This window comes from Furipterus horrens, unplaced genomic scaffold (genome assembly GCF_987537825.1).
Source record: "Furipterus horrens unplaced genomic scaffold, mFurHor1.1.pri manual_scaffold_3, whole genome shotgun sequence".
NCBI classification, from domain to species: domain Eukaryota; kingdom Metazoa; phylum Chordata; class Mammalia; order Chiroptera; family Furipteridae; genus Furipterus; species Furipterus horrens.
Window position 1 is genome coordinate 89,841,176 of NW_028327173.1, and position 24,917 is coordinate 89,866,092.

Consider the following 24,917-nt stretch of genomic DNA (forward strand, 5'->3'; position numbering starts at 1 on the left):
TTAATTAACAACTTTGTTATTTAAAATACCTAAAGTTTATATGCAGAAAATGTGTGAAGCTTTTTACAAATTCCAGGAGATAATTAAATAAGTATTTTAGTTTTTCTTTTTTGCTTAGTATTTTAGATTCCCTTTGTGCTTCTCGTATTTAAGATGGGGGGGGGGGGGAGACCAACTGTAATATGCACTGACACTTTAGGAAACATTTTGTGTTGCACAGAAATAATTGAAGATCACCTTTACTTAAGGGATATATATTATAAATAAAAAAGATGCATTTGCCAGGACAGCAGACTAGTTTAAGTGGTAGGTAAGACTGACGGAAGTAACTAAGAAACAGAGGTGCTCTTTGGTTTACCAAACTATGATTTCCAGAAAGTTCCAGAGCAGGGACACTTCTCAAAGCTGCACAAGTTTTATGGATTCACGACCCTCACTTTCACTAGCCAGATAACACTCTTGGTCAACAGATAAAACCTCACACCACAGAAGGAAGTTTTGTCATAAGCAGCCCAATGAAAACACACTGCCAGAAATTATAGTTTAAGTGTGCATTAGAAAAGAGCAAGAGCAAGCCCAAGACCTGCAGATTTTAGGAAAATACATAAAAAGATAAATTTTGAACCCGAGATATATTGCCTATACCAAATGATTTCATTTTTTTAAGTTCTTAAATTGTTAGATTTTGAAATTTAATTCATAGCAGAGCTAAAATCAGTAAGAATTTATTAAATCCTTGAATGTAAGTCACCATAGTTGGGACTCTAATTTTAAAGATTTAATGTTGGATAAATGGGAGAGTCATGTTTAGTGAAGACTGCAAGAAGTTAGATTGGGGAGGTTTATGGTGTGAAATAAACATCTGTGATTTTTGCTGGTTTGGGGTTACAGTCTCCTCGAGGTTGTTTCATCCTGGAGAAGGGGGTTATCTAGGGTAGTTGTGAATTAAATGAAGACGCATGGGGAAAAGCAGAGCTGAGGCAGGATATAGAGCTGCTCAATCCAAACACATTCTTGACTGAAATGATTCCTCACTGCTTTCTAAAATGCCACAATGTGAACAGGATGGGCGACCAGACAAACAGATTTCTCAAAAACAATAAATAAGACTGCTTTTCTTTGGGTGGCTTAGAGTCTGAAGCTGAAATTCTAAGTTCCAAAAATGGAAACACTGGAACACATGTAGTAGCCTCTCTAAGTGTTCTGAGAAAGATAATTTTCAATTGGGTGAGCAGGTTCTAACAAATTTATTACAACAAAAACTCCCTGTGGCAGACCTATTACTCTGGTTATGGTTAACCCATTGAGTGCCACGCATAGTTCGAAATTTGGATCAACATGAGAAAAAAATTATATCAATATATAACCTGAGATACAAAAAAACAAAACATAAAATACAAATTATTCCATTGTTATTTACATTTATAGCCATTGAAAAAAAAAGTTGCTGGTAGCGTCGCTGGCACTCAAAGGGCTAATCATCAAACCCACAGAACTACCCACATTTCATGTCCATCTTAAGACTTACTCTTTAGTTAAAAAATATCATTTAACTTTTCTACTCAATAGAATTTAACTATCACTCCACATCAAAGTCCAAAAAGTACCACATACACTTCTCCCTCATACGTGTCTCGGAATGTTATGGTAACATGGTGTCTTAAGACAGCAACGGCAGCTGCTCACATGGCTTCCTACATACTGAACAATGTTCTAAGCACCAAAAGCGCAGTGAGGTTATTCACCTCCAGCTAAGAGAAGGGAGCTGGGATTTTGAACCCCGGCAGCCTGACATGAGTCCATTCTATACCTTATTTTTTCCTGTTGCTGAGTAAACTACATTTAAGGAAGAAACACTTAACATCGTATTAAGTAAGTATATAGCTAACATAATCAGACAATTTGGAATTGACACTTCAAGTATCTCTTAATTTAAAAAGCACACACCAAAACTCCAAAGATGAGCTGCCTTCTGAAGGTCACCATTGGTTAGAGGCCAGGGCTAACTACATCTTAGTCCCCCAAGCTAAGCATACTGTATCACCTCCTTTTGTGCAACCTCACAGAACTACCAATGAGCTTGGGTTACCACCAGAAATATTTCTGAACACGATGTATGGAATGGCATATGAAAACTGGCCCACATCTTCTTGTTCTTTCTTTGAACACCTAGGATAGGTTTCTACCTGAAAACTGTGAACTAGGAGCTGGGAATAAAAAGCAAACAAGATATAAGCTCACAATTCAGCAGAGGGTGATAAGACATGTCAACAAGATGACTGTCACGGGTACCACAACATAAATCTATGTAAGGAATAGCAGGGGAATAAAAAAAAAAAAAAAGCTGTAGTCAAATCATCTTTGGCTGTGATTTATCAACTTAACCTGTAATCCCAGCTCTATCACCATCTGGTTGTATAACCTGAAGAACAGATATTTCACTTTCATGTCTAACATGAGGACGAATCTTTCAACCCTTTACAACTTGAAAACACAAGCAAACTAGGAAATCCATTTTGAAGAAAATGTTTTAAAAGACTGTAATTTTATTAATCAAGGGGACGACATTTAAAGAGATGTCACTTTTAAGAGATTAACTAGGGTATTGTGGATAATTATCATATAAAAATGCAGTATCAATATCCCAAAAGTCATATATACATACCACAAACATTAACACACAAATCAATTTATAACAAAGGGAAGACCCTCTGGAGTTTAACTGTGCTCTAGAGTGGCATTTATGCACTATTGTACAGTATAGCCAGTGGGGACATAAGAGTGTATTCCATACTGGGATTATCTGAAATTTCTGATTGCTGGATCCTGGAAAACCAAGTATTTGTAAGCTGCCTAAATGCTTGGTTTTATAAAATTTTCATTAAAAAAATGTTTCCATCTTAAACAGTGCAGAGGAAAGACATGTGAGTTTTAGAATAAGACAGCTCTGAACCTTGAACAAGCTACTTAAACTCAAAAGGTTTTTTTTCCATCTACAAAATGAGAATATCACCTTCCTATAGTAAACTGTTGTGGAAATTTATGAGATGAATGAAAAGTCCCAAAAGAAAACAGTGCATGGCTGTTAAATAAATGAGTTCCTTTTCCACTGCCTTAAAAAAAAAAGGCAGCTAATTGGTCAACCCAAACCTTAGTGCCTTATTCTTAAATAATCCCTAAATCCCTAAAATGAAAAGCTCCAGAGCTTTAGGTTACATAATTAGTTACTGTAAAAGTCTAGGTTTTTATATAACTGAAAAAAGGATAAAATCATGCAAATACTAATTAGGAAAGTACTTAAGAATCCTAAAAAGAAACTATTATTTAGATCTTTGCAAGTTAGTTCTTAAGTTTTGTAAGTCCTTCCTCATGTCCTTTAATGATGTTCTTATCAACAGATATGCTTAACAACAAAAACTAACATTCCACTTTTACTAGTGTCAGCTTGCTCTTCACTAAGCTGGAGATATAGTTTTTAACAAGTAGCATATTACTTAATAAAATCAAAACGAATTAATTGTACAGGTATAAATGGTGCTGTCCCAAACTGTGCTAATTTACTTCAAGTGTGTTAGGAAGTGTTTTAAAATTTTAGCTAACATTTAATTTTGAAACTAAAATAAGGACTGAAAAATCTTGGTGAGAGATGATTGCAGAGTTCATGGTTAAAAAAATAAATAAAAAATCACATCATTATTTAAATGCACTAAACAAGTAAATTTTCCTTCATACCAAAGGTATGGATATCACTGAACCACAAAAGAAAAATGCAATATAAGAGCCTTATATATTATTTTACATTTATCTACTACTGTAGCTCCTAAATAACTCAAATTATTAAATAAAAGTTTTGACTTCACATTACCACCATTTACTTCTCCCAAATAGAGCCAAAATATCATTCCAGGCTGATGTGTTACAAATACATGTTTAAGGCAGTGACTTTTTAATATGTATTTAGGAGCTATATTTGCCTTTTTATGTCAATATCACTACTTTCTGAAGCTTATTTAAAATTAAAAACATCACTAACATCAAGTCAAGGCTCCTTCACCCCAGCACCTTAGAGGGCAGAAATAGTTTTAAGTCACCTGCCACTGCGATCCATGAAATGAAGGATGAAACTACACAACCAAAGCAAAATCCACACTTTATAAACACATACTCTCACATGTCTGAATTGATACACAAGGTCTTAGTTCATTTTACAGATTCTGAAACCAAGTTGTTCAAAAGGTTAATTCTGAAACAATGGTTGATGTAATAAATGACTATATCAAAACAAATAAAAACTTCATCCAAATATTTACATTTAAAAATTAGACTATTAAGTGTGCTTGAACAAACCATGTGTGGAATTGAATTCCATTTACTATGGAGTTAGTTTCTGCTAAACACTTACTGACATTAGAGAAGACCCCTGGCATCTGAGTTTTCAACTGTTCCCAATCTATGGTAAAAAAATAAAACATGACAAATAACTCCAGTCACTAATTTGAATCTCAGAAGTGGAAGGGCTAGCACGTAAGGCCAATTACTTAGGAGTCAGAAGCGCTGGCACCTATAACTCAGTGTGGCTTTGCCATTGACTCAGGATTATCAGGTATTTAATAAAATTCTCTAGAGGTCATTTAAAATGTTTAATTAGCCTCATTGCATTATGTTCTAGTAGTTTCACAAACTTGGACTTTCACAAAAATATCTGGGAATATATTCCTTGGAAAGGTGGAGGGGTCTCTTTATTAAACAAAAAAACATGCAGTTTCTTAAGAGCTCATAGAGCTTTTTCAAAATAAACTACTGATTGTGCAGCCCAATTAAAAACTCCAATGCTTTATATTACAGGTATAGGTTTATAGTTCAGCAATGCCAACAGAGACAATTCAACTCCTTCACCTCTACTTGCAATGCAATTAGTAACTATACAGAAACTTTATTTTCACTGACTTTGCCTCAGATGTTTTAATACTTAAACAATTTACAGAGGTTTTTTACTATATGTATTTTGTTGTTTTTGTGTGGCCATGGGTGCAGGTGGGGCTTTTAATAATGAGGAGTAGTCAGTTCATTATAATAGAGACAACCAGGAATTAAAAACAGCTACTAAAATTTTACTTACCAATTTCTTACAAAATATAAGTGGAAGAATATGGCTTAAAGACAGAGGGAAAAAACCTCTTTATTTGCTCATGCTACTGTACTTTACTCTTTATCCAGTCTGACAATAATGCCAAACTTAATTTACTACCTAGGACAAGACTAACACTCTAAGAGGATTTTATGAACTCCCATTTAATTTCAGTCCTTAAATACTGAGTGCTTAAAATTTTGAAATTCTTCAGATTAACTAAAAAAAGGTTGTACCAACAAACAAAATCCCCAAAAGATTAGATTAAAAAAAAGTTGGTTACCCATTTTAAAAATACCCAACTAATGTTTTTTAACAGATTAGAATTAGTTGGAATATATCTCTGCCCTTATAAATTGACCTTTTGCTTACTCTGTAGCCAAGGCAATTTTTCTTGAGCAAATGCTTCTATTAAGGAGAGAGAATATCTCTTAAAAAAAAACAAAAAAACCTAAGTAGGTCTAAAATTGTTCCAAGGCTATTCCTTGGGTAAAAAATAGAACAACAATGGACAAAACAATTCAGTTTCCACAAACATACCATTTTCTTTTTGATAAAAAAGTGTGGTTGATTTGATATGTATCAAAATCAGAATTTTCACGTTTCACCATTTTGTTGCTAGAACTCACTTGGGAAGTGTTCTGAAGGTGCATATTATAGTAAACAGCAGCAAAATACCAAAACAACTCCACTGCTACAAAGCAGCTATTCCTGCTTGTGCCTTTAGAATACTATTTGTAAAACAGCAACAATCTCAATCAAATGCTAATTTGTGCCATCAATTGGGATTCTAAGGAAGAAGCAAATTTTTTCTTTAGAATAGTCCAAAGCAGGATGTATACAATCATATTGGGCAAATATTGACTTTTGGAAGAAAATAACAAAATATACACAAGAAAGAAATAGGAGCATTGTTTTTAGTATTCTAAAGGCATGCTTCAGGTAGTTCAACAATGGTTCTGGTAACACCAACTGCTCACATACATGCGCACGCACACACGTAGATTTTAATGGTTTAAAAAAAAAACAAATTTGTTACTTTAGAAAAATTAATGCAGTGCACTTTCAACAATATTATCGCCACAGACTCTGATTGCTCAGTCCACACATAAGTAGTAGTTGCCTTCTATGGTGATATGGCTTCTCTGCACTAATTCCCATCAGGCCGAAAAACATTAGGGCAGGTTAAGTATAGACTGAATTGTTGCACAAAGGAACATTTACTCATCAGATCCCACTGATCTCTTCTGTGCCCGTTTCCTGGGCAACCTTCTTGGTGAAGCTTTATCTGGAAGAAAAGAGAAAGTTTTAACTTGCCTGACTATTACAAGTACGTTGGATTCAAAAGACATTTTAAGAAGCCATTTCCCTTCAATTATACAATTAAGTTCAAAAAACAATACACATGCAAGAATACACCATCTAATAATAAATGCCTCTTAACTAGTTCTGGTATTTTAATTAGCCTTTAAAATAATTCTTCAAGAAGTAACAATTAAAATGAAACCTTTTGCAATTAGGCTAGGAAAAGAGCTGCTCTTGGCTATTGTAATGATGAAGCTGCCATGCAAAATCTTCTTGAATGCTACAATTGAACATGACTATGTATGTATAAGTAAACACTTTAGAAACGGAGGAAAATGTATGGAACTTGCAGCTCAAAAACTTACACTGGTTACAAAATTAAGACAGAATTACAAATGCAGCCATGCAGTTTGCATAATATTGTCAATTTCATAAATTACCTGGGATAAGCAGGAGGATAAAGGAATTAGGCAGTAAGTTAATAAGAAAACCATCCCACACATATGAACATTTTAACTTTTTTCTCTTTTATATCTTATGTTAGAGTCTTAGTAGAGATCTATCAAACAAAAAATAAGTTGGGGCTGAGTTCCTTCTATTTCCATTCAGTAAGAGGAGTCCTCTTTAAGTTTCTTTTAAAAAAGGAGAATCCTAATATTTGAGAGGGGGGGGAATAGTTAATTTTTACGAACCAGGGGTATGGACTTGGGGGGGATTGCTGGGGGAGGGGGGTGCTGGGTGGAGGGGAACAAGGGGGAGAAAATTGGAACTGTTGTAACAATATAATCAATAAAAAACATTAAAAAAATAAATAAAATAAAATAGCTCTTGTCAAAAAAAAAATAAAAATAAAAATAAAAAAGGAGAATCCTGAAACACCAATTCAAAGAACCTATGCACCCCTATGTTGATAGCAGCGCTATTTATAATAGCCAAGTGCTGGAAACAGCCTAAGAGCCCATCTGTAGATGAGTGGATCAAAAAACTGTGGTACATTTACACAATGGAGTACTATGTAGCAGAAAGAAAGAAGGAACTTCTACCATTTACAACAACATGGATGGAACTAGAGAGAATTATGCTTAGTGAAATAAGCCAGGCAATAAAAGAAAAATACCATATGTTATCACCTGTTACAGGATACTAATGAACACCACAAACGAGCAGAATTGAACCAGAGGGCATAAGCCTATGATCTCATTACCTGAGTGATTGTACGTATAGGCCTCACTTAATCCTGTCTGCATCGCTGCCTCCTGAGACTCAACGGTTTGGCTGAACTAAGTGGCTGGATTGGTGAAGCATGAGGTGGTCTGTGGGCTTCACTTTAAAACTGATTTCTCTTTTCTATCCTAATGGCTTGGACAGAAAGGGCCCAAAGGTCTGAAAGGGGGAAAACCTAACATATTCCCCTCAGCCTAAACTAAGAATAGTGGGCAAAAGGGCTTTGGACAGGTATGACGTGCCTTGTACAACTTCCTCCAAAGCAGCACTCCCACCCCCAATGTGGGACATTGAAAAATTAATCCCTGCCTTTTGTCATCTAGTGGTTATGGATAGAATGATGCCCTTTAACCCTGTTGCCAAATCTGTTGCCCCCAGAATACAACAAGGATGCCAGCCTGTTAAACCAAGCACGCCGTTGCCCGGGGACAGCCAACTGACCTGGAGTCTACACGATCCTTCCCCATGTGGGAAGGCCACCGTCCTCTCCACATCCCCACTCTTATTAGGGATTTCTGGACTCAAGGGTAGGTAGGATGATGACCGTGTCCAGCTTGAGCAACTAGAGGAGCACGAGACCTTTGCCCACTGTCCTTTATAAGATTTTAAAGGGTCTTAAGTCTAAGAGGGGGGAAGTTATTTTTTATTGTTATAAAAAATTAATTAATTTTTTTTTAAAAAGAGAATAATATAGGAAAGGGTGAGGCCAAAGAACTTAAGTGCATGACCCATGGACATGAACTAACAGGGATGGGATTGCTGGAGGGAAGTGGGGTACTGGGCAAAGGGGATCAAAGGGTAAAAGAAATGGGACTACTGTAACAACATAATAAAATATACTAGAAAGAAAAAAGAAAGACTGAAAAACTTAAAATAACAAACATCCCTCAAATAGAGAACAGATTTAATCATGACACATTTATATAAAATACTATCTACTTATTAAAAATAAAGTTACCAAATATTTAACTATCGCAAAAAGATATCCAAAGTGTGGAAACTCAGATTGTACAATAGTGTGTACAATATAATGCCAGTTGTGTAAAATACACAAAAACAATATACAAATAAACTGATATATGTATAGAAAATACTCAGAAAAACCCACAAATGTCAATTACTTATGGAAATGGGATCACTGGATTCAAAAGGTGGTGTTAGTTTTACCCTTCTTGTATTATTTATTTTTATTCTTATTTTTTAAATTATATTTTATTGATTATGCTATTGCAGTTGTCCTGTTTTTCCCCCTTTGTCCACCTCCACCCAGCATCCCCCATTCCCTCAAGCAATCCCCAAACCTTTGTTTGTGTCCACGGGTCATGAGTACAAGTTCTTTGGCTACTCCATTTCCTATACTGTACTGTACATGCCCATGGCTATTCTGTAACTGCCTATTTGTACTCCTTAATCCCCTCACCTCTTCACCCATTCCCCCCTCCCATCTGATAACCATCAAAACACTCTCTCTAGCCATGATTCTGTCTCTGTTCTTATTTGCTTAGTTTGTCTTTTAGATTCAACTGTTGATATGTATTTCGTGATTTTATTGCTCATAGTTTTGATCTTCTTTTTCTTAAATAAGTCCCTTTAACATTTCACCTAATAATGGTTTGGTGATTAACTCCTTTAGTTTTTTCTTGTCTGGGAAGCTCTGTATTTGATTCTTGGATTCTAAATGATAGCTTTGCTGGGTAGAGCAATCTTGGCTGTTAAGTCCCTGCTTTTCATGAGTTTGAATATTTTTTGCCAATCCCTTCTCACCTGCAAAGTTTCTTTTGCTAAATCAGTTTAGTCTTAAGGGAACTCCCCTGTAGGTAGTTAACTGCTTTTCTCCTGCTGCTTTTAAGATTCTCTATCTTTAACCTTTGGTATTTTAATTAGAATGAGTCTTGGAATGGTTCTCTTTGCAACCATCTTGTTTGGGACTCTCTGTGCTTCCTGGACTTGCATGTCCGTTTCCTTCACCAAATCAGGGAAGTTTTCTTTCATTATTTTTTCAAATAGATTTCCAATTTCTTGCTCTTTCTCTTCTCCTTCTGGCACCCCTATGATGTGAATGTTGGACCTCTTAAAGTTGTCCCAGAGGCTGCTTATACTTTCCTCATTTGGGGGGGTGGGGTGGGGGAATTCTTTCTTCTTTCTTTGTTGCTTCCTTATGTTCCAAATCATTGATTTGATTCTCAGCTTCATCCACCCTACTGTTGTTTCCCTGTAAATTGTTCTGTTTCTTAGTTTATCCTTCATTTTTGACTGGATCTTTTTTATGTTATTAAGGTCCTAAGTTCCTTGAGCATCCTTATAACCAGTGTTTTCTTGAACTCTGCACCTGATAGATTGCTTATTTCAACTTCGCTCTTTTTTATCTGTTCTTTCATTTGGACCATGTTTGTCTCCTCATTTTGGCAGCCTCCCTGTGCTTGTTTCTATGTATTAGGTAGAGCTACTCTGACTCCATGTCTTGGTATGTGGCCTAATGTAGTAGATGTCCTATAGGGTCCAGTGGAAGAATCTCTCCTCTTCCATGCGGGCTAAGTACACCCTCCTCTTGTAGCTGTGCCTTGGGTGCTTTTGACAGATCAATGGGAGGGAATTTACCCAGGTCAGTCAGCTGCAAGGATTGACTATAACCACTTATAACCAACCACTAGCCTCCGTGGAGGATCAGCTGTTTAGGGGCAGGGTGGTGGTGCTCTGACATGGACTGTAGCTGACAACTGGGTGCACTAGGCCTAGGGTTTCCTGGGTGGTGCAGGCTAAGGTCAGCCCCCACCTATGTTTTGCTGGGGGCCACCCTGCCTCAGCTATAAAGCAATCTGAGATGGCTGCTACTTGTGCTGGGCTTGGAGAGTCCCAGATGAAGAAGCCAAGCTGTGAATCTAGGCGGGCTGCTGCTAGTGCCAGGCCTGGGGCTCACTGAGGCCAGCTATTGCTTGTTTGATATGATTTAGGAAGTTGTGAAGTATGAGCCAAGGCCAGCAATTCATATGGAAAAGCAGCTTAGGTGGGCCCATAAGTTGGTTTGCACACAGTCTCTGGGGATCTCCAAAGCAGGTCAAACAGTATTAGACAAGGCTGATGGGAGTCTCAGATATGGTACAGTTTGCCGGCTCTGTGAGGGCAGGGTTTAGAAATGGGACAATGGGCTCTGCTCACCTTGATGCCAGGCACTTCAGTTTCTCCCTGCATGCCACTGGTGCCTTTCAAGCCGCTACCCCTGTGCTGGAACTCAGAGGGAGTGAGTCTGAGTGGGTGAGTCTGTGTGGGGTTTTTTTTGTTTTTGTTTTTTTTAAGAGAAACTGCTTGGGGTTCCAGCAGTTTCTGCAACCACCTCAATCCCCAATGGTTTTTGCAGCCAGAAGTTGTGGGGACTTATATTCCTGGCACTGGACCCCTGCGCTGGGGGGGGCCTGGTGTGGGGCTGGGACTCCTCACTCCTGAGATATCCCTCTCAAATTTTTATCCACTATACATGAGTGAGAGACTAGCCTGTTCCATGTCTGCAACCTTCCTACCTCAATGGATGTGGTTTCTTATATCCATAGTTGTCAGACTTCCATTCAACTCAATCTCTAACAGTTCTAGCTGATGGTTGTTTTATATTTTAGTTGTAACTTTGATGTGATTATGCGAAGAGGCAAACCATGTCTGCCTACACTGCCACCTTGACTGAAAGTCCTACACTTCTGTATTATTTATTTTTTACAATGAGGCCTTATTACTTTTACAATACATGTTTCTAAGTAGTTCATTTACAATTAGAGAAAAACTTCCACATTCTTTTATAAAGATTAATATTCTAACTAAGAGCATATGTAATAAAACTGAAATATATCTGTTAGGGAAACTATCATGCAACATTTTAGGTTTATTTTTCCAACTATTCTGGGTAGTTAGTTTCTGCAACAAATACAGTGTTAAAAAACTGTTTCATTCCTCATAAACTTACTGTAAAGTAGGGCACCCAATACATAGCAAACCCCATTAATAAATTAATTGCCTCACCTCTTCTACTTTGCACTGAAGCAACAGGAAAGAAAAGAGATAGGAAAAAGATTAGAAATAGAATTCACTCATTTGTATGTCAACTGTAGATATGGAAGCATTTCTAAATAAAATGTAAAAAATTTAAAGCACTCATTAAACATATTATACTAGATTCTATAAAAGTAATGAAAAAGATGAGTGTTAAATAGCACTGACCAAGCAATTTTGCTAAATCTAAAGTATTTAATTTCCATTTCAGAGAAAAAATTCCCAGCCATGTTAGTAAGAGTACTTACTGATCTGATTCAAAGTTTCCTGAGGAATCCAGCTCATGTCAACATCATTCTGACTTGAGGTACCCATTTCTACTTTCTGTATAGGTCTCTTGCGCTAAGAGAACATAAGAATGGTACTTTAAATGAGTTTCATTATGTTGTTTATAAAGAGATCCATCAAGCTACTTAAGAGACATTTTCCTCTACTATAAAGCTTTATATGTTATCAAGACTTTCTACTTATATAATGATCTTCTTTCCCTTTTAAATGTTAAAGAATACATTTATTTTTACATTCAACAAAATTCAGGACAAATTACTGAAAAGTTGCATGCAGGCAGATTCCTGAATTGTTAATTGAATACACTTAAACAGGTAGCATAGGTAAAATAAAACAAAAACAAAAAATCTCATTGCTTTAAGCTAACAACCTAAAATTTTGTCTGAGTTTCATCAAAATTGCTCAAAAGTAAGAAAATAATTTAATTCTATTATTTAGCCCTGCTCTTAAAAAACAACAAAAACCCTAATTATTGACCTAAGAGAGTATTAAATACAGTCCAAAAATTAAGACTCTTTATATACAGAAAGGTAACCGCAGCTAATTTTTTAAAATGACTTCATTCAAATGGGAAGAAATCAGAGATGCCATTATACCTAATATACAAATTTAGAGCAAAAACACTATTATGAAGATGAGGCAAGGAAAGTTACAGAAATTAACATTTAAACACTAAGTATTTCTCTTTTAAAAGCAAGTGCTTATTAGTAATACTTACTGCTAATTTTAATGCAAGGGCCTAGTGGATATTAATATATTTGACACAAATTAGGTCATACTTTTTCATGGAAGAAATAGTATCAGTGGTTTGGTTTTGTTTTGCAGTGTCAGGGAGTAGAGTGAAATGAGGAGTGGTAAAATTAGCTACCATATCCAGAGAGAGAAACCATGATTATATTATAGCAGGTGCTTCAGTGTTGCTTCTTAACTACCCTAACAAGAAAACAGAAAAATGATAGAACAAATACAGCCAAATTCATTCTTTTTCAAATGAAGAGACTCATTTAATTGCTAATTAGGAATTACCTCTATAGTTAAGAGTACTGAAGCAAATATAAAAGCTTCAGTGCTTACAGATAAAATAACATATCAGTGAAAAAGTATAGTGAACAGAAAAATAAAATACTATGTCAGAGTTTAAGAAATAAGAATTCTAAGAACTTATATGTACAACCCATGGACTGAACTAAATAAAGGGGGTGGGATTACTTGAGGGAAGCAAAGGGGGAAAAAATTGGAACTACTGTAACAACATAATCAATAAAATATACTTTAAAAAAAGAAATAAGAATTCTAGTAAAGCTCACTCTGGAGGGTATAGACTAAGGATATTAATTGCACATGTGTAGAAAAGCCTAAACAAATCCTAGTCACATATCCAAGGTCTCACCTTCAGGTTTTATTTTAAAAGTACAACAAACCTGTAAATATACAAACTCACAGTGAAAGCAAGAAGCCACAAATAGCTGAACTTAATGTAGTACTACAACAACTTTTCAAGAGTTATAAGAGTCCTTCACCTATAATAAATTACCTTTCTAGATTCCAGGAGTTGATGAAGACCAACAACAACCAAGAGCCCAAGACCAGCAAGGAACATATACATAAAGATACTAATATAAAAGAAGAAAACAAAAACTGGCTTAATTCATAGGAAATATCACAGCTAATTAAAACTATAATTCTGTTTTAACTTATAAAAAACACCGTAGCTAATTACATCTATAATGCTAGCACTACATATAAGCTTTCCAAATAACTTATGTGTAAAAGGAATAAAATATTTTAAATTCAATGCAAACCCAGGTAATAAATTTTATAAACTGTTTACTTTAATTCATCACTTACAAAGAACACATTTTTCAAGAAAAATCTTACAATTTACATTTCCAAGGCAATTTTAGAGGCATGCAACTTAGATTAAGCTGGTGATCAGCTTAAGAGCATGGAGTGAAAACGATTCTAGAAGAGGGGAAGGATGGAAAGCCAGATCTATCTTTTTAAAACAAATTTTTGTCAGTTTCAACTACCTTTCCTAACTTGGTATTAATAGCTTGGTAATAATAATCACCTAAAGTATAAATTTACATAGTCAGGATTTCACCAAATCTATAGTCCATTCCATTTTAATCATTTAATAAAAAACGGTTGATGAGAGCAAGCGTTTCAGCCCTACTTAACGAGATCAAGATCTACATATTTCAACTCTCACTTACGTTTCTCCATCTAACCCATCCTCTCTTTCAATAATTGTAACTGTTTGATTGAAGACAGCATCTTGAAATACATTGCCCTGTTAGAAAAAAAAAAATTCCCCAAATCTGAAATACACTGCAACAATGAAAAGTTTACAAGAGTTCTTAAAACCATTATCCTAAAAGATATATGACAGCTTTCTTATCACTTATAGAATATAAGACTCAACCAAGTCATAAGTAATGGCATTAATTCAGTGCCAGGGATTCAACATTACGATGCTTTATTACTTTCTCCTACAAAATAAAAAATGCCTCCAACTTTGCTGAAGTTGTCCCCCATTTTCTTTTGGGGGCAGGGGAAAGTTGAGGAACCAGGCAAGTTAATATGTGTAGAAAGAAACAAAGCCCACAGAACACTCTTACAGCTAGCAGCCCGAGGTCCTGTTGTGGGTAACCCTCCAAAACAAGACAGAAAGAGCACAAAGGTATAGTAGTAGCAGATCATTTTAAGAATTAGACTTGAGTAAGTCAAGTTCATGTCCTAAATTAACAGTGGATTGGAAATCAGTTTCTTTATAATAAATGGGTTACTGATTTTCAGTATCAATATTTTTCTGTTGTGATCTTAAAACAATTTATCAGTTCAACATAATTTCAGTTTTCAAATACATCAGAAACACTGGAACAATACACAGAAAAGTAGTTTTCAGTATTGATGCTTTGCACAAAAGTAGTAAGTACTTAAAAAGTGACACTTATTGCTAAACCATAATTATATAAGTTTTACTTCAAGATCTTGCAGTTTGCATTCCTGTGTTGACAACTGCAAGAATCAGAATACACTCATGAAACTAACATTTAAAATAGAACTGAAACTACACTTATGCCTGTTGGATTAAGTTTTGTTTGAAAATAGGATGAAATATATAATTCTTCAAGTCACTTAACTATAATTTTAAAAAAGCTTAATATGTTACATTGAAGAGAGGAAGGATGAAACCCCTTCTACCCTCTACTAATTTTTTTTTAAAAGGAAAGCTTAACTGCAGCACAAGAAATTTAACTAAAACATAAGGTAAACATGTTGATACTACGATGACTAAAGGTTCAGTGGGCTTCCAAAAGGAATAAAATTTCCTTCTCTGAAAAATTTGAAAAGGGAATGGTTCAGATAGGCTCTTATATGTAGGTGGACATAATAGTTAGCATCTGGAGGTTGACTCCCAGCAGTACAATTGTGGTAGGATTTTCTCATGCATGCACTGAATATATACCATAACATTAAAAATCATGAGGCAACAGAGCTTATATTAGGCTATTTCGTTCTCACAAATCATAAACTTTACTTATAAAACTATATTAAAAATAGTAGACTCCACTGTGTGGTTTACTTTCCTTTTAAAATCCAGCTCAAGTCACTTTCACTTTCATACTTTAGCACCTTACATTTATCTCTAGGATGTATCACTTATTATACAATGATATTGCCTATTTACATCCATCTCCTGCGGTGGATCATAGATTTAAAGACAGAGATGTGCAATTTATCTTTGCCTCCCTGGTACCTGATAGTTTCAAGTACGAAACAAGCACCTGAATGAGTAAACACAAAAATATTCAAATGTCAATTGTCCTCATCCATCTCTAACCTAAAAAAAAAAAAGAAAAAAAAAGTTTATAGGGTCTTACGTTCAAATCTTTGTAGTTCAGATTGATGACTAGACCAAAGGGTCGTCCACCCATGGGCTCTGCAGGAATGAAGGAGTACTCAAAAGTTGCCTGTCTCTGGGGTGGCACTACAGTGTTCAGAGGGAGAGCTGTGAAATTCTGGATATAAAACTGGTAGTCCTGAGGATAACGGAATGAAGCATCTAAGGATTCAACAATAAAATCTTCTGCACCCTTGTTTGTAAAGCCTACCAGGAATTTCACAATGTTATTTGCTGGAAAATCTAAGGAGGAAAAAAAAAAAGAGACAGAAAGATTAAAAAATGTTCAAAGGGTATAAAATAAAAAGGAGACATCACCAATAAATGTTGACACCCTTTCCTGTTTCAGAATCCCTTTCAATAGAGCACTCCAATCCTCCACTAACTAGTAACTTGTGTATAAACTGAAACCCTTGTCCAACTCCAGCATTCCAACTCAGTTCAACTTAAGCATCTCAATTTCAAACCAGATCACATGCAAATTATGTGGTCTAAGAAAGAATCATGTACTTTTAGCAATAAGATTATTTTGCAATGAGGTAATCTGTCTTGATGAAGTCATCTCCCCCCACAACTCAGTATCTATTATTTGTGCAAAGAGTGGAAAGAATGATGAAGATAAACTCTAAGAGGCTCACCAAAATTATATGTTACAACATTAAAACAAAAAACAGGCAATCCCTACCCACTTTAAGCAATTAAGTCAAAATGCAAATTTGAAGGTAAGACCCAAAGAGGGAGCTACAAAAAGAAATGGGGGAGGGGAGAGGAATCTCTTAATCAAATTATATTTTTCATAGGCATAACGTTGTTACATGGGAATAAAACACAAAACTTGAGAAGGCAGAGAAAAAATAACTTCAAAGAATAAGACTTCAATTATACTGTAGTCTACAGAGCTGAGTTTCCCCAGTGCAGCACAGACCTTGGGGTCAGATGGATATGGGTCTGAATCCTGTCTCCACACTCTATTTACTAACTGGATAACCCTGAACAAATTGTTAACTAAACTAAATCTCAATTTAGCAATACAGTAGTCCCTCTCTATATCACGGTTCACTTATTGCGGCCTCACTGTATCGCGGGATTTTTAAAAGTATTACATTTAATTACTTATCACACATTTTTCACTAGATCGCGGGATTTTGCGGTACTATATACATATGTTGTTAAAGTTGCATAGGTTTAAGAGTGCAGAATATGTTTAAGAACATAAGTAGTGTTTATAAGTGTGGAAAAGGTTAATAAGGGAGTGGGAAAGGTTAATAAGGGACTGAGAACGGTTTATAAGTGTGTGGGCAGGGTTTATAAAGCCTTAAAATATATATAAAAACTAAAATAAATGTAAGGTTCCTACTTAGCGGATTCTCACCTATTGCGGGGGCATCTAGAACATAATACTCGCGATAAGTGAGGGAATACTGTAGTAACTAACCTCACAGGATTTCTGTTAAGATTAAATCATACATGCAAAGTAATGAGAATGGTGCCATATAAGCCATTATTTATTTTCTTTTAATAAAATCTAGGCTCCAACCAAGGCCTAATTGTAAATATTTAATATTTTACTATTTCTACTCAAAATATAACTTTATGTGGCAGTTTTAATAAAGCTTAAAAAGTTTCTTTCAAAGAAACACTTAATTTCTAGTCAAAATGGGTAGTATTTCTTTTTCCTCTTAATTTAAATGCCAAGAATACTACCCTACAGACATGAGGATTCATAACATATATAAGGAGGGTTTTTTCAAAATACATGTTAGACTGACACGCTCCATCTCCCTCCACAACTAAGAAGGAATACAACTACCGCAAAACCAGAAATAACTAGAAGTTCCAGAAAATAAAGCTACATGGAAGTCCAATGTATGAAGTTATAAAGAAGTGGTGCTCATCTGGACAGGTAGGAGGGGTGAAGCCGGGGCTGAGAGGTCAAGTTGTGCTGGCGGGGGTGGCAGCGGCGACAGCAGTAGGACAGCGGTAAGCACAGACACACCCGTATTTAAGGGGAGGCGAGAAGCGCCTGGGGAGCATCCCCGGCTGCAGACCAGACCCGTCAGCTTGCGATTCCAATGACAGGGAAGGCAGACCCCCATTGCCTAGGATTGTGAGGGCTGGAGGGCGTGGGGACAGAGGAGGCCACTTCCGGTCTCTCAGTGGAGAGTGAACGGCAGGAATCCATTTTGAACCCCCACCCCCACAGAAAATGCCACGGCTGGTGAGAAGGGTCGCTGGGTAGTGATAAGTGCACTGAGCTCCGCCCCCTATAGTGTAGGAGGTGTGACAGCCCCGCCCAGGAAGCAAAGGTAAACACAAAACTGTCAGGATGGCACAGATCATGATAGAGATCCCAGTGACACAGCTGACCAGACAGCAAATATCTAGTCTAATGAAGCAGCAGATAGGACATCTTTCTGAGGCACAGTTCAGAGCTTTGGTTATAGGAATGCTTACAGACCTAAGAGCAGATCTCAAACAAGACAGGGAAAGAATGAAGGTTAGTCCTGCCAAAATGAACAAAAACACATATGAAACTAGTGGTGAGAGCAAGAAAACCAGGGGTCAAATCAACAAATTGGAACACAGGGAAGGAACAGTCAACCAGTGCAGAAAAAGGAAACAAAAACTGAGGAAAATGAGGAGAGGCTCAGAAATTTATCAGACAGCTATAAGCGGGCCAACATCCGAATCATAGGGCTGCCAGAAGGTGAAGAGGAAGAACTAGAAATTGAAAAATTATGTGAAAAAATAATGAAGCAGAACTTCCCTAACTTGGGGAAGGAAACAGACTTACAGGTCCAGGAAGCACAGAGAGTTCCAAAAGAACTGGACCCAGGGAGAACCACTCCAAAACACATTAGAATCAAAATGTCAAAAATTAAGGATAAAGAGAGAATCTTAAAAGCAGTAAGAGAGAAGAAGAGAATTACATACAAAGGGGTCCTAATAAGACTCTTAGCTGATTTCTCAAAAAAAACTCCACAGGCAAGAAGGGACTGGCAAGAAATATTCAAAGGAAAGAAAAGCAAAAACCTACAACCACGATTACTCTATCCAGCGAAGCTGTCATTCAGAATAGAAGGGCAGAGAAAGTGCTTCCAGGACAAAGTAAAACTGAAGGGGTTTATCAGATCCAAACCACTGTTATATGAAATGTTAAAGGGACTTGTTTAGGAGAAAGAGGATCAAAACTATGAACATTAAAATGAAAACTGTACCACAACAGCCAACAACAGAACCTAGGGAACCAAAACAAAGGCAAACTAAGTAGGCAACGAGAGTGGAAAAAGAATTATAGGTATGGGGAACATACTGGGGGGAGGTCAGCAGAGAGGGGGAAGGGGGAAAGGGAGGGAGATGATGCAGGAATTAAAAAGCACAGTAGGAGGGAGTGGAGGAGACAGGAAGATGTTGAGAAGAACTATATGCATAACCAACGGGCATGGACTAAGGAGGGGGCAACTTGAGGGAGGGGTGTCACTGGGTGGAGGGGAACCAAGGGAAAAGAAATTGGGACAACTGTAACAGCATCATCAATAAAGCATATTAAAGAAAAAAGAAAAGAAATACATGTTTACACTACACTTGTAAGAAAGAAAGATGAATCTTAGGCATTACTACCACTTCCCAAAAAAGTGACCTTGTCATTTTTAAAATTTCTACACCAGAGTTAAAACTAATGTCTATTACCGTCTCCTTTCACAAATAGGATAGTTGTATCTGCACTTGGTGAAGCTTCAGGTTCCCCAGATACATCTTCTTCCTCTTTATCTTCTGCCTAAGAAAAACAACATTAAAAAGGTTGATTTTAACAGGGGGAAGTCACCACCATTTAAAAATGACCTCCCAAGATTTGGGACAAAATATTGCCTCTCCAAGGCTCCGTAGAGATTAGTAGTGGTATGAATTTCATTGCAGCTCATCATTTGAAAGAAAAATTCTTGAGCACTGCATCTCAAACAGTAATGTGCATTCCAATCCCCTGGATTCTGTAGATCTGATTCAGGTCTACAGTGAAGCCTAAAATTCTCTATTTCTAATAAGTACCCTGGAAATGTGGATGTTGCTGGTACTCAAACCACACTTTGAACTGCAAGGTTCTGGAGTGTGGATTAGTAAACCTTTTCTGTAAAGGGTCAGATATGAAATATTTTTGGCTTTGAGAACCACAAGGCCCCTGTTGCAACTATTTAACTCTGGCTGCTTTCTATATGGCTACAGTATGAAAATAGATACACACAGTACATAAACGATGGGCAAAGCTGGATTGGCATGCAGCCAATTTTGCTGACTCTGTTCTAGAACACCTTATCAGCCTACAAAAACTTCCATCCTGATTAAGAGAACAATTTTCCTGTGAGAATCTGTCACACAACTGTAAGAAACTGTTTTTAAAAAGTAACCAGATCATACCAGAATAATAAAGATGTCCTAAAATTTGATTAAAGTTGCACGACTGGGAACATTTATTAAAAATCATTAAATTGTATGCTTAAAACAGGTATTACAAGTAAATTATACCTCAATAATGTTAAAAAATGTAAACAAATTTTAGTTTAAAACTTTACACCTCACTGCAGCATTTCTCCCAGAATCAATAAAGATTAGAAAAAGTCACATATTTGAAGTATCCAGGCCCTTAATAAACCAGGATGCCTAAGGGCATCATTTTTTATTAGCATTTTACTTTTTCATTTATGTAAAATACTTTTTGCAATAGAGACTTCCCAAGGGCAAAGACTGTATTATACTTTAAAAATTCTCCACACCCAGCCCAAATGCTTATGAGAAGACACTCAAACATCCATTTTATGACTGTGCAATTATGTATTTTAAGTCTCCCTAATGATAGCATTCATTTAATAAGAGTTAGTGAATTTTTGCTTCTGGGAAAAAGAGACCCACAAGTAGGAAAGAGACCAAAGACAGGAAGGCAGAAACCACAAACTGTAGTAGTAAAGAGGGAAGGGTATAATTGAGAAATAGTTCAGAGAAACCACCCCTAGGATTTGATTAATGGGTTGCGCAACAAAAAGAAAAGAAAGTAGCAAGGCAAAAGCTTGAATCACTGGAGCCATATCAAAACAAGAAATAGTTTATGGAGGTGGGATGGATGGTATATACTGAATTCCATTTTGGACATATAACATTTGAGTATCCAGATGGTGCTATGCTGTAAAGCGATGCAAATACAAGTATAAAGCTCAGTAACTGTAAAGCAGATGGCCAGAAAAGAGATCTGAAAGTCATCTAATAAGGTGGTGGGGGCTGAAACCACAGGTTTCATCAACATTAAGGGGGTGAGCAGAGGGAGAAGGTAGTAGAGACGAAGTGGCAGCAATTGGGCAGAGAAAACTAAGAGGGCTGCAGCAGAAGCCAACATGAAGTAAAGAAAAGGGAAACCAGAAAATGCTAAAAAGGGTTTGAACAGGATAACAATGGCAAACAGGCCTGGAATTTGGCAATTAGGTCACTGGTGACTTAGCAAGAACATTTCACCAAATATAGGGGACCAAACAACTTAAGAGAACAAATGTGAAATAAGCAGGAGAGAAAAACTGTACAGTTTGCTCTTTCAAAGAAGCATGCTGGAAAAGAAAATGTAGAAATGATGGGTGAATAATATACTTAGAAGTAGAAAGTAGAAAACTTGATGGCCACTGCATGGCCTTCATTTTCTGACACTCAAGGCAATGTTGCTGCTAAGAATGAAGAGGACTGTTTTTGGAACTTGAAAGTGATAAATGTTTGGAATAACAGTTGTGGGAAACTGGAAAGTATATGGAAGTAAAGGTAAAAAACTCACTTATCTTATAGTTAATTAGCATATCATAAGATGTATATTGCTTAGTACCTGCTACCTGGCTATGCTCTAAAATATTTTGGCTACTACAGGCTCACTCCATGAGAATAAAGAAACTGGTAGTACTGTGGAGGACAGGCATGCAAGAGAATCTATTCACTACTTACTTACCGCACCTTTTAAATTCTAATCCACTTGAATATGCTATCTATTTTAAATAATACTAATATTTTTGTTAGCATTACTCCTATAGTGCTGGTTTTAATAATAATCAAAACAAAAATTATTATCACTTTTGTTAAGAAAAATACTTCCAAAAAATGATGACAAGCTATATTGCAACCTACACCTTTAGAGCCTAAAAAGGATAATCACAATGGCAGAAAATCCCAAGATGACTTAAAAGTTTGCACTGAAAACATTTAAACCGATAACTTGCATCTAAACCAGCAGTTGGTATCTCAGATCTTAGGAAAATCTCCCTTCCGTCCCTTGACTCCAGACACAGGCCAATGGCAAAGGAGTCTTCCACACCCTCCAATTCCTTGATGTCTAAGGCAGCTATGTGTAAGCTGATAACATAAATCTTTGGAGCAACTCGGTTCTAGAGCTAACTTTTGTTGCAACTCTTGCCCTAAGGGCCTCTTTTTTAGCCTGCAGGGTTCCACACGAGCCTCCCATTGAAGGTATCAGCTAGTCTAAAGGAGGAAACACGCCCCCCCCCCCCACCTTCCTGCTTCACTCTTCCCTAACCATTTTCTGATTTGAGAAAAGCAACATAGCAAAGGGTACTAACACTTTTGAACTCATTGGCCACAGTAAGGAGTGGACAATTTGAGTTGCTCTTTCAACTCTAACAGTTCTCAAGACAAGGGAGATGATCAAGGCACAGAAAAGTTGCAGCTAAACTAACTATAACAAAGATCTATCGGTTTCCTTCTCTACTCTTTCTTCCACAATACGTTCCAGTGCTAGAGAGCTGAAGTTAATTTCAGAAAAGTGGTTATAACAATATCTATTACTAAATTTCTGTGCGTGCCCAAATTCCAAAACCCTAAATACCATCTCTAATCTTCATTTTCTGGATGGATTCCCTTCTGATGTTCACTCCAATTTATCTTACCACAAGTGGCATTTGTAGAACACTCAATTTTTGTTACCAAAACTGATGGAGGAATGTATTCATCTAGTTAAAGTAGTGCATCTAATGAACTGGGTTGAAGATGCAGAGCTCTAATATAAACCCTAAAAGTATGGGTATACATACATGTGAAAAGCTTGACACACAGTAATCAGTAAAGGTGTCTTAAAGAAGATGGGATGAGAAAAGCACAAAAATTGTTAGGGGTATTCTAGTCAAGTAAAACAGTATGTGGAGATGCATAAAAATGATAATTTAAATATCAACAAAATAGCAAGCAGATTAGCTTAGTTGGAAAGCATACCCTCAAAAAATGGTAAGTCAAAAGAGCAGTATCTATATACAAGGCTAATTATTTTGATGTTGACATAACAGAAGAAATAAGAACATGGCTTAATCTTGAAAAAAATGACAAAACCTAGAATCACAAATATTTCTAGGTTCAAGTGTGGCCTAATGAAAAGAGAAAGAAAAAAATATCTGTGTAGCACAGATTACTATAGCCCCAAGGAGGAAATGAAATTAGCTACAAGCATGCCGCAATAATCCTTATTCTAGCACACTATTCTTTCTTTCAAGATTTAATTAATTATTTTTAGGGGGGGGTAGAAAGAGGAAGAAAAAAAATCAATGTGTAAGATACACCGATCTGTTGCCTCTTGTGCGCCCACAACTGGGAATCTGGCCCACGACCCAGGCATGTGCCCTGGCTGGGAACTGAACCTGGAACCTTTCAGTTCAGAGGCCAGCACTCAATCCACTGAGCCACACCAGCCAGGGCAGGTCTTCTCTAAGCTCTTCACGATTGACAGAACATATTGTATATATTGTTTATTGCCTGCTCGTCACCCCTATCACCAAAACACACAGACACTGCTCCAAGAATATGAACTCCATGACAGCAGAGAAAATACCTGGTTTGTTCACCCCAGCATCCCAAACAGTGCCTGGCACATGGCAGGGCACATAAGTATTTGCTTATTGAGAAAAAGAAAAAAGACAGGAACTCAGACCCGGAGAGACAAGTTACCCCAGGTCAGAAATCTAAATAGTATGTATCCCAAATCTATCAACAAATGGTCCAGAGGTATTCCCACTATACTGTTACCCTCATAAGAGTCATATCCATATAATCTCCCTTCCTGTTCCAGAAAAATGCTAAAGATCCATCCCCAATGACCGGCTTCTATTCTCTCAACTTCAATCCACACTAATCACGGTAACAAGCCTCTAAAATCAAGAATTTTAAAACCAAATTTACCTATAAAAAGGATAAATTCTAGATATATTATATACATGCATTAAATCATACATCACACTAACCAAATCGGTGGGTTCATCTTCTTCCACCTCTGCTTCATCATCTTCATCTTCAATTACTGAATCTTCAACCGTTTCTTCATCTTCCGTAAGGTCTTGAGCTGCTACTACTGAGCCTAACAAAATATAAAGCAGGCAGTGAACTACCCTGGAATACTAATATTTTTCACTTCAAGAATAGTCAACGAAAATTTCCCCTTGGAGCAATTCAATCACACAGTATACTTGCATGACATCAAATTATAATGCATATAAGAATATCCATATGATTTTATCTTAGTAGTCTTAACTGCATGTTAATTTTCATGGAAAATGCAAAATTTCAAATAAAGAACTTCAAGCAATTTTGTTAAGCAAATAAAGGAAAATAACATTTTTAAAGAAATTCCAAAATTTAATCTGTCATTAACCGTACAAAATTAAAAAAAAAACACAAAATGCATGTCTAAAGGAAAAAAGCAATCTCAATATCTAGGCAAGAAACATTGTTATTAGAGTTGACTATAACTCAAACTCATAGAACTTGACAGTATGTAATTACAAGGAACAAATATCTGTGTGGCATACCTGTAAAAACTAGCTCGCAAAAAACACATAATTTAGGGAAAAAAAACCAATACTGTCAACTTCAGGGTTGACAGCAGAGAAAGCATGCATTTATTTTTGCATATGGCTTCAAAAATGATATTTTAAAATCTTCCCTATACTTAATATGAAAATATTAAGTTAAGCATAACTATAATGCCAAGAAATTATAAATTCTAAT

General features: G+C 36.4%; 1 protein-coding gene across 2 annotated transcripts in view; it reads right to left on the reverse strand.

The window, feature by feature from the left end:
- Positions 1 to 24,917, reverse strand: part of SSR1 (signal sequence receptor subunit 1) — a 33,234-nt gene that overhangs the window by 6,432 nt on the left and 1,885 nt on the right. Inside the window, exons 2-8 of one of the 2 annotated variants that reach the window (XM_090269850.1) lie at positions 24,155 to 24,267; positions 19,578 to 19,665; positions 15,868 to 16,130; positions 14,197 to 14,273; positions 13,515 to 13,593; positions 11,941 to 12,034; positions 6,353 to 6,416 (exon numbers count right to left, since the gene is read on the reverse strand). In XM_090269850.1, coding sequence (XP_090125976.1) covers positions 6,353 to 6,416; positions 11,941 to 12,034; positions 13,515 to 13,593; positions 14,197 to 14,273; positions 15,868 to 16,130; positions 19,578 to 19,665; positions 24,155 to 24,267 — 778 coding nt within the window. Of the gene's footprint in view, positions 1 to 5,154; positions 6,417 to 11,940; positions 12,035 to 13,514; positions 13,594 to 14,196; positions 14,274 to 15,867; positions 16,131 to 19,577; positions 19,666 to 24,154; positions 24,268 to 24,917 lie in introns of those variants that run through there. The other variant, XM_090269851.1, reaches the window with a different exon arrangement.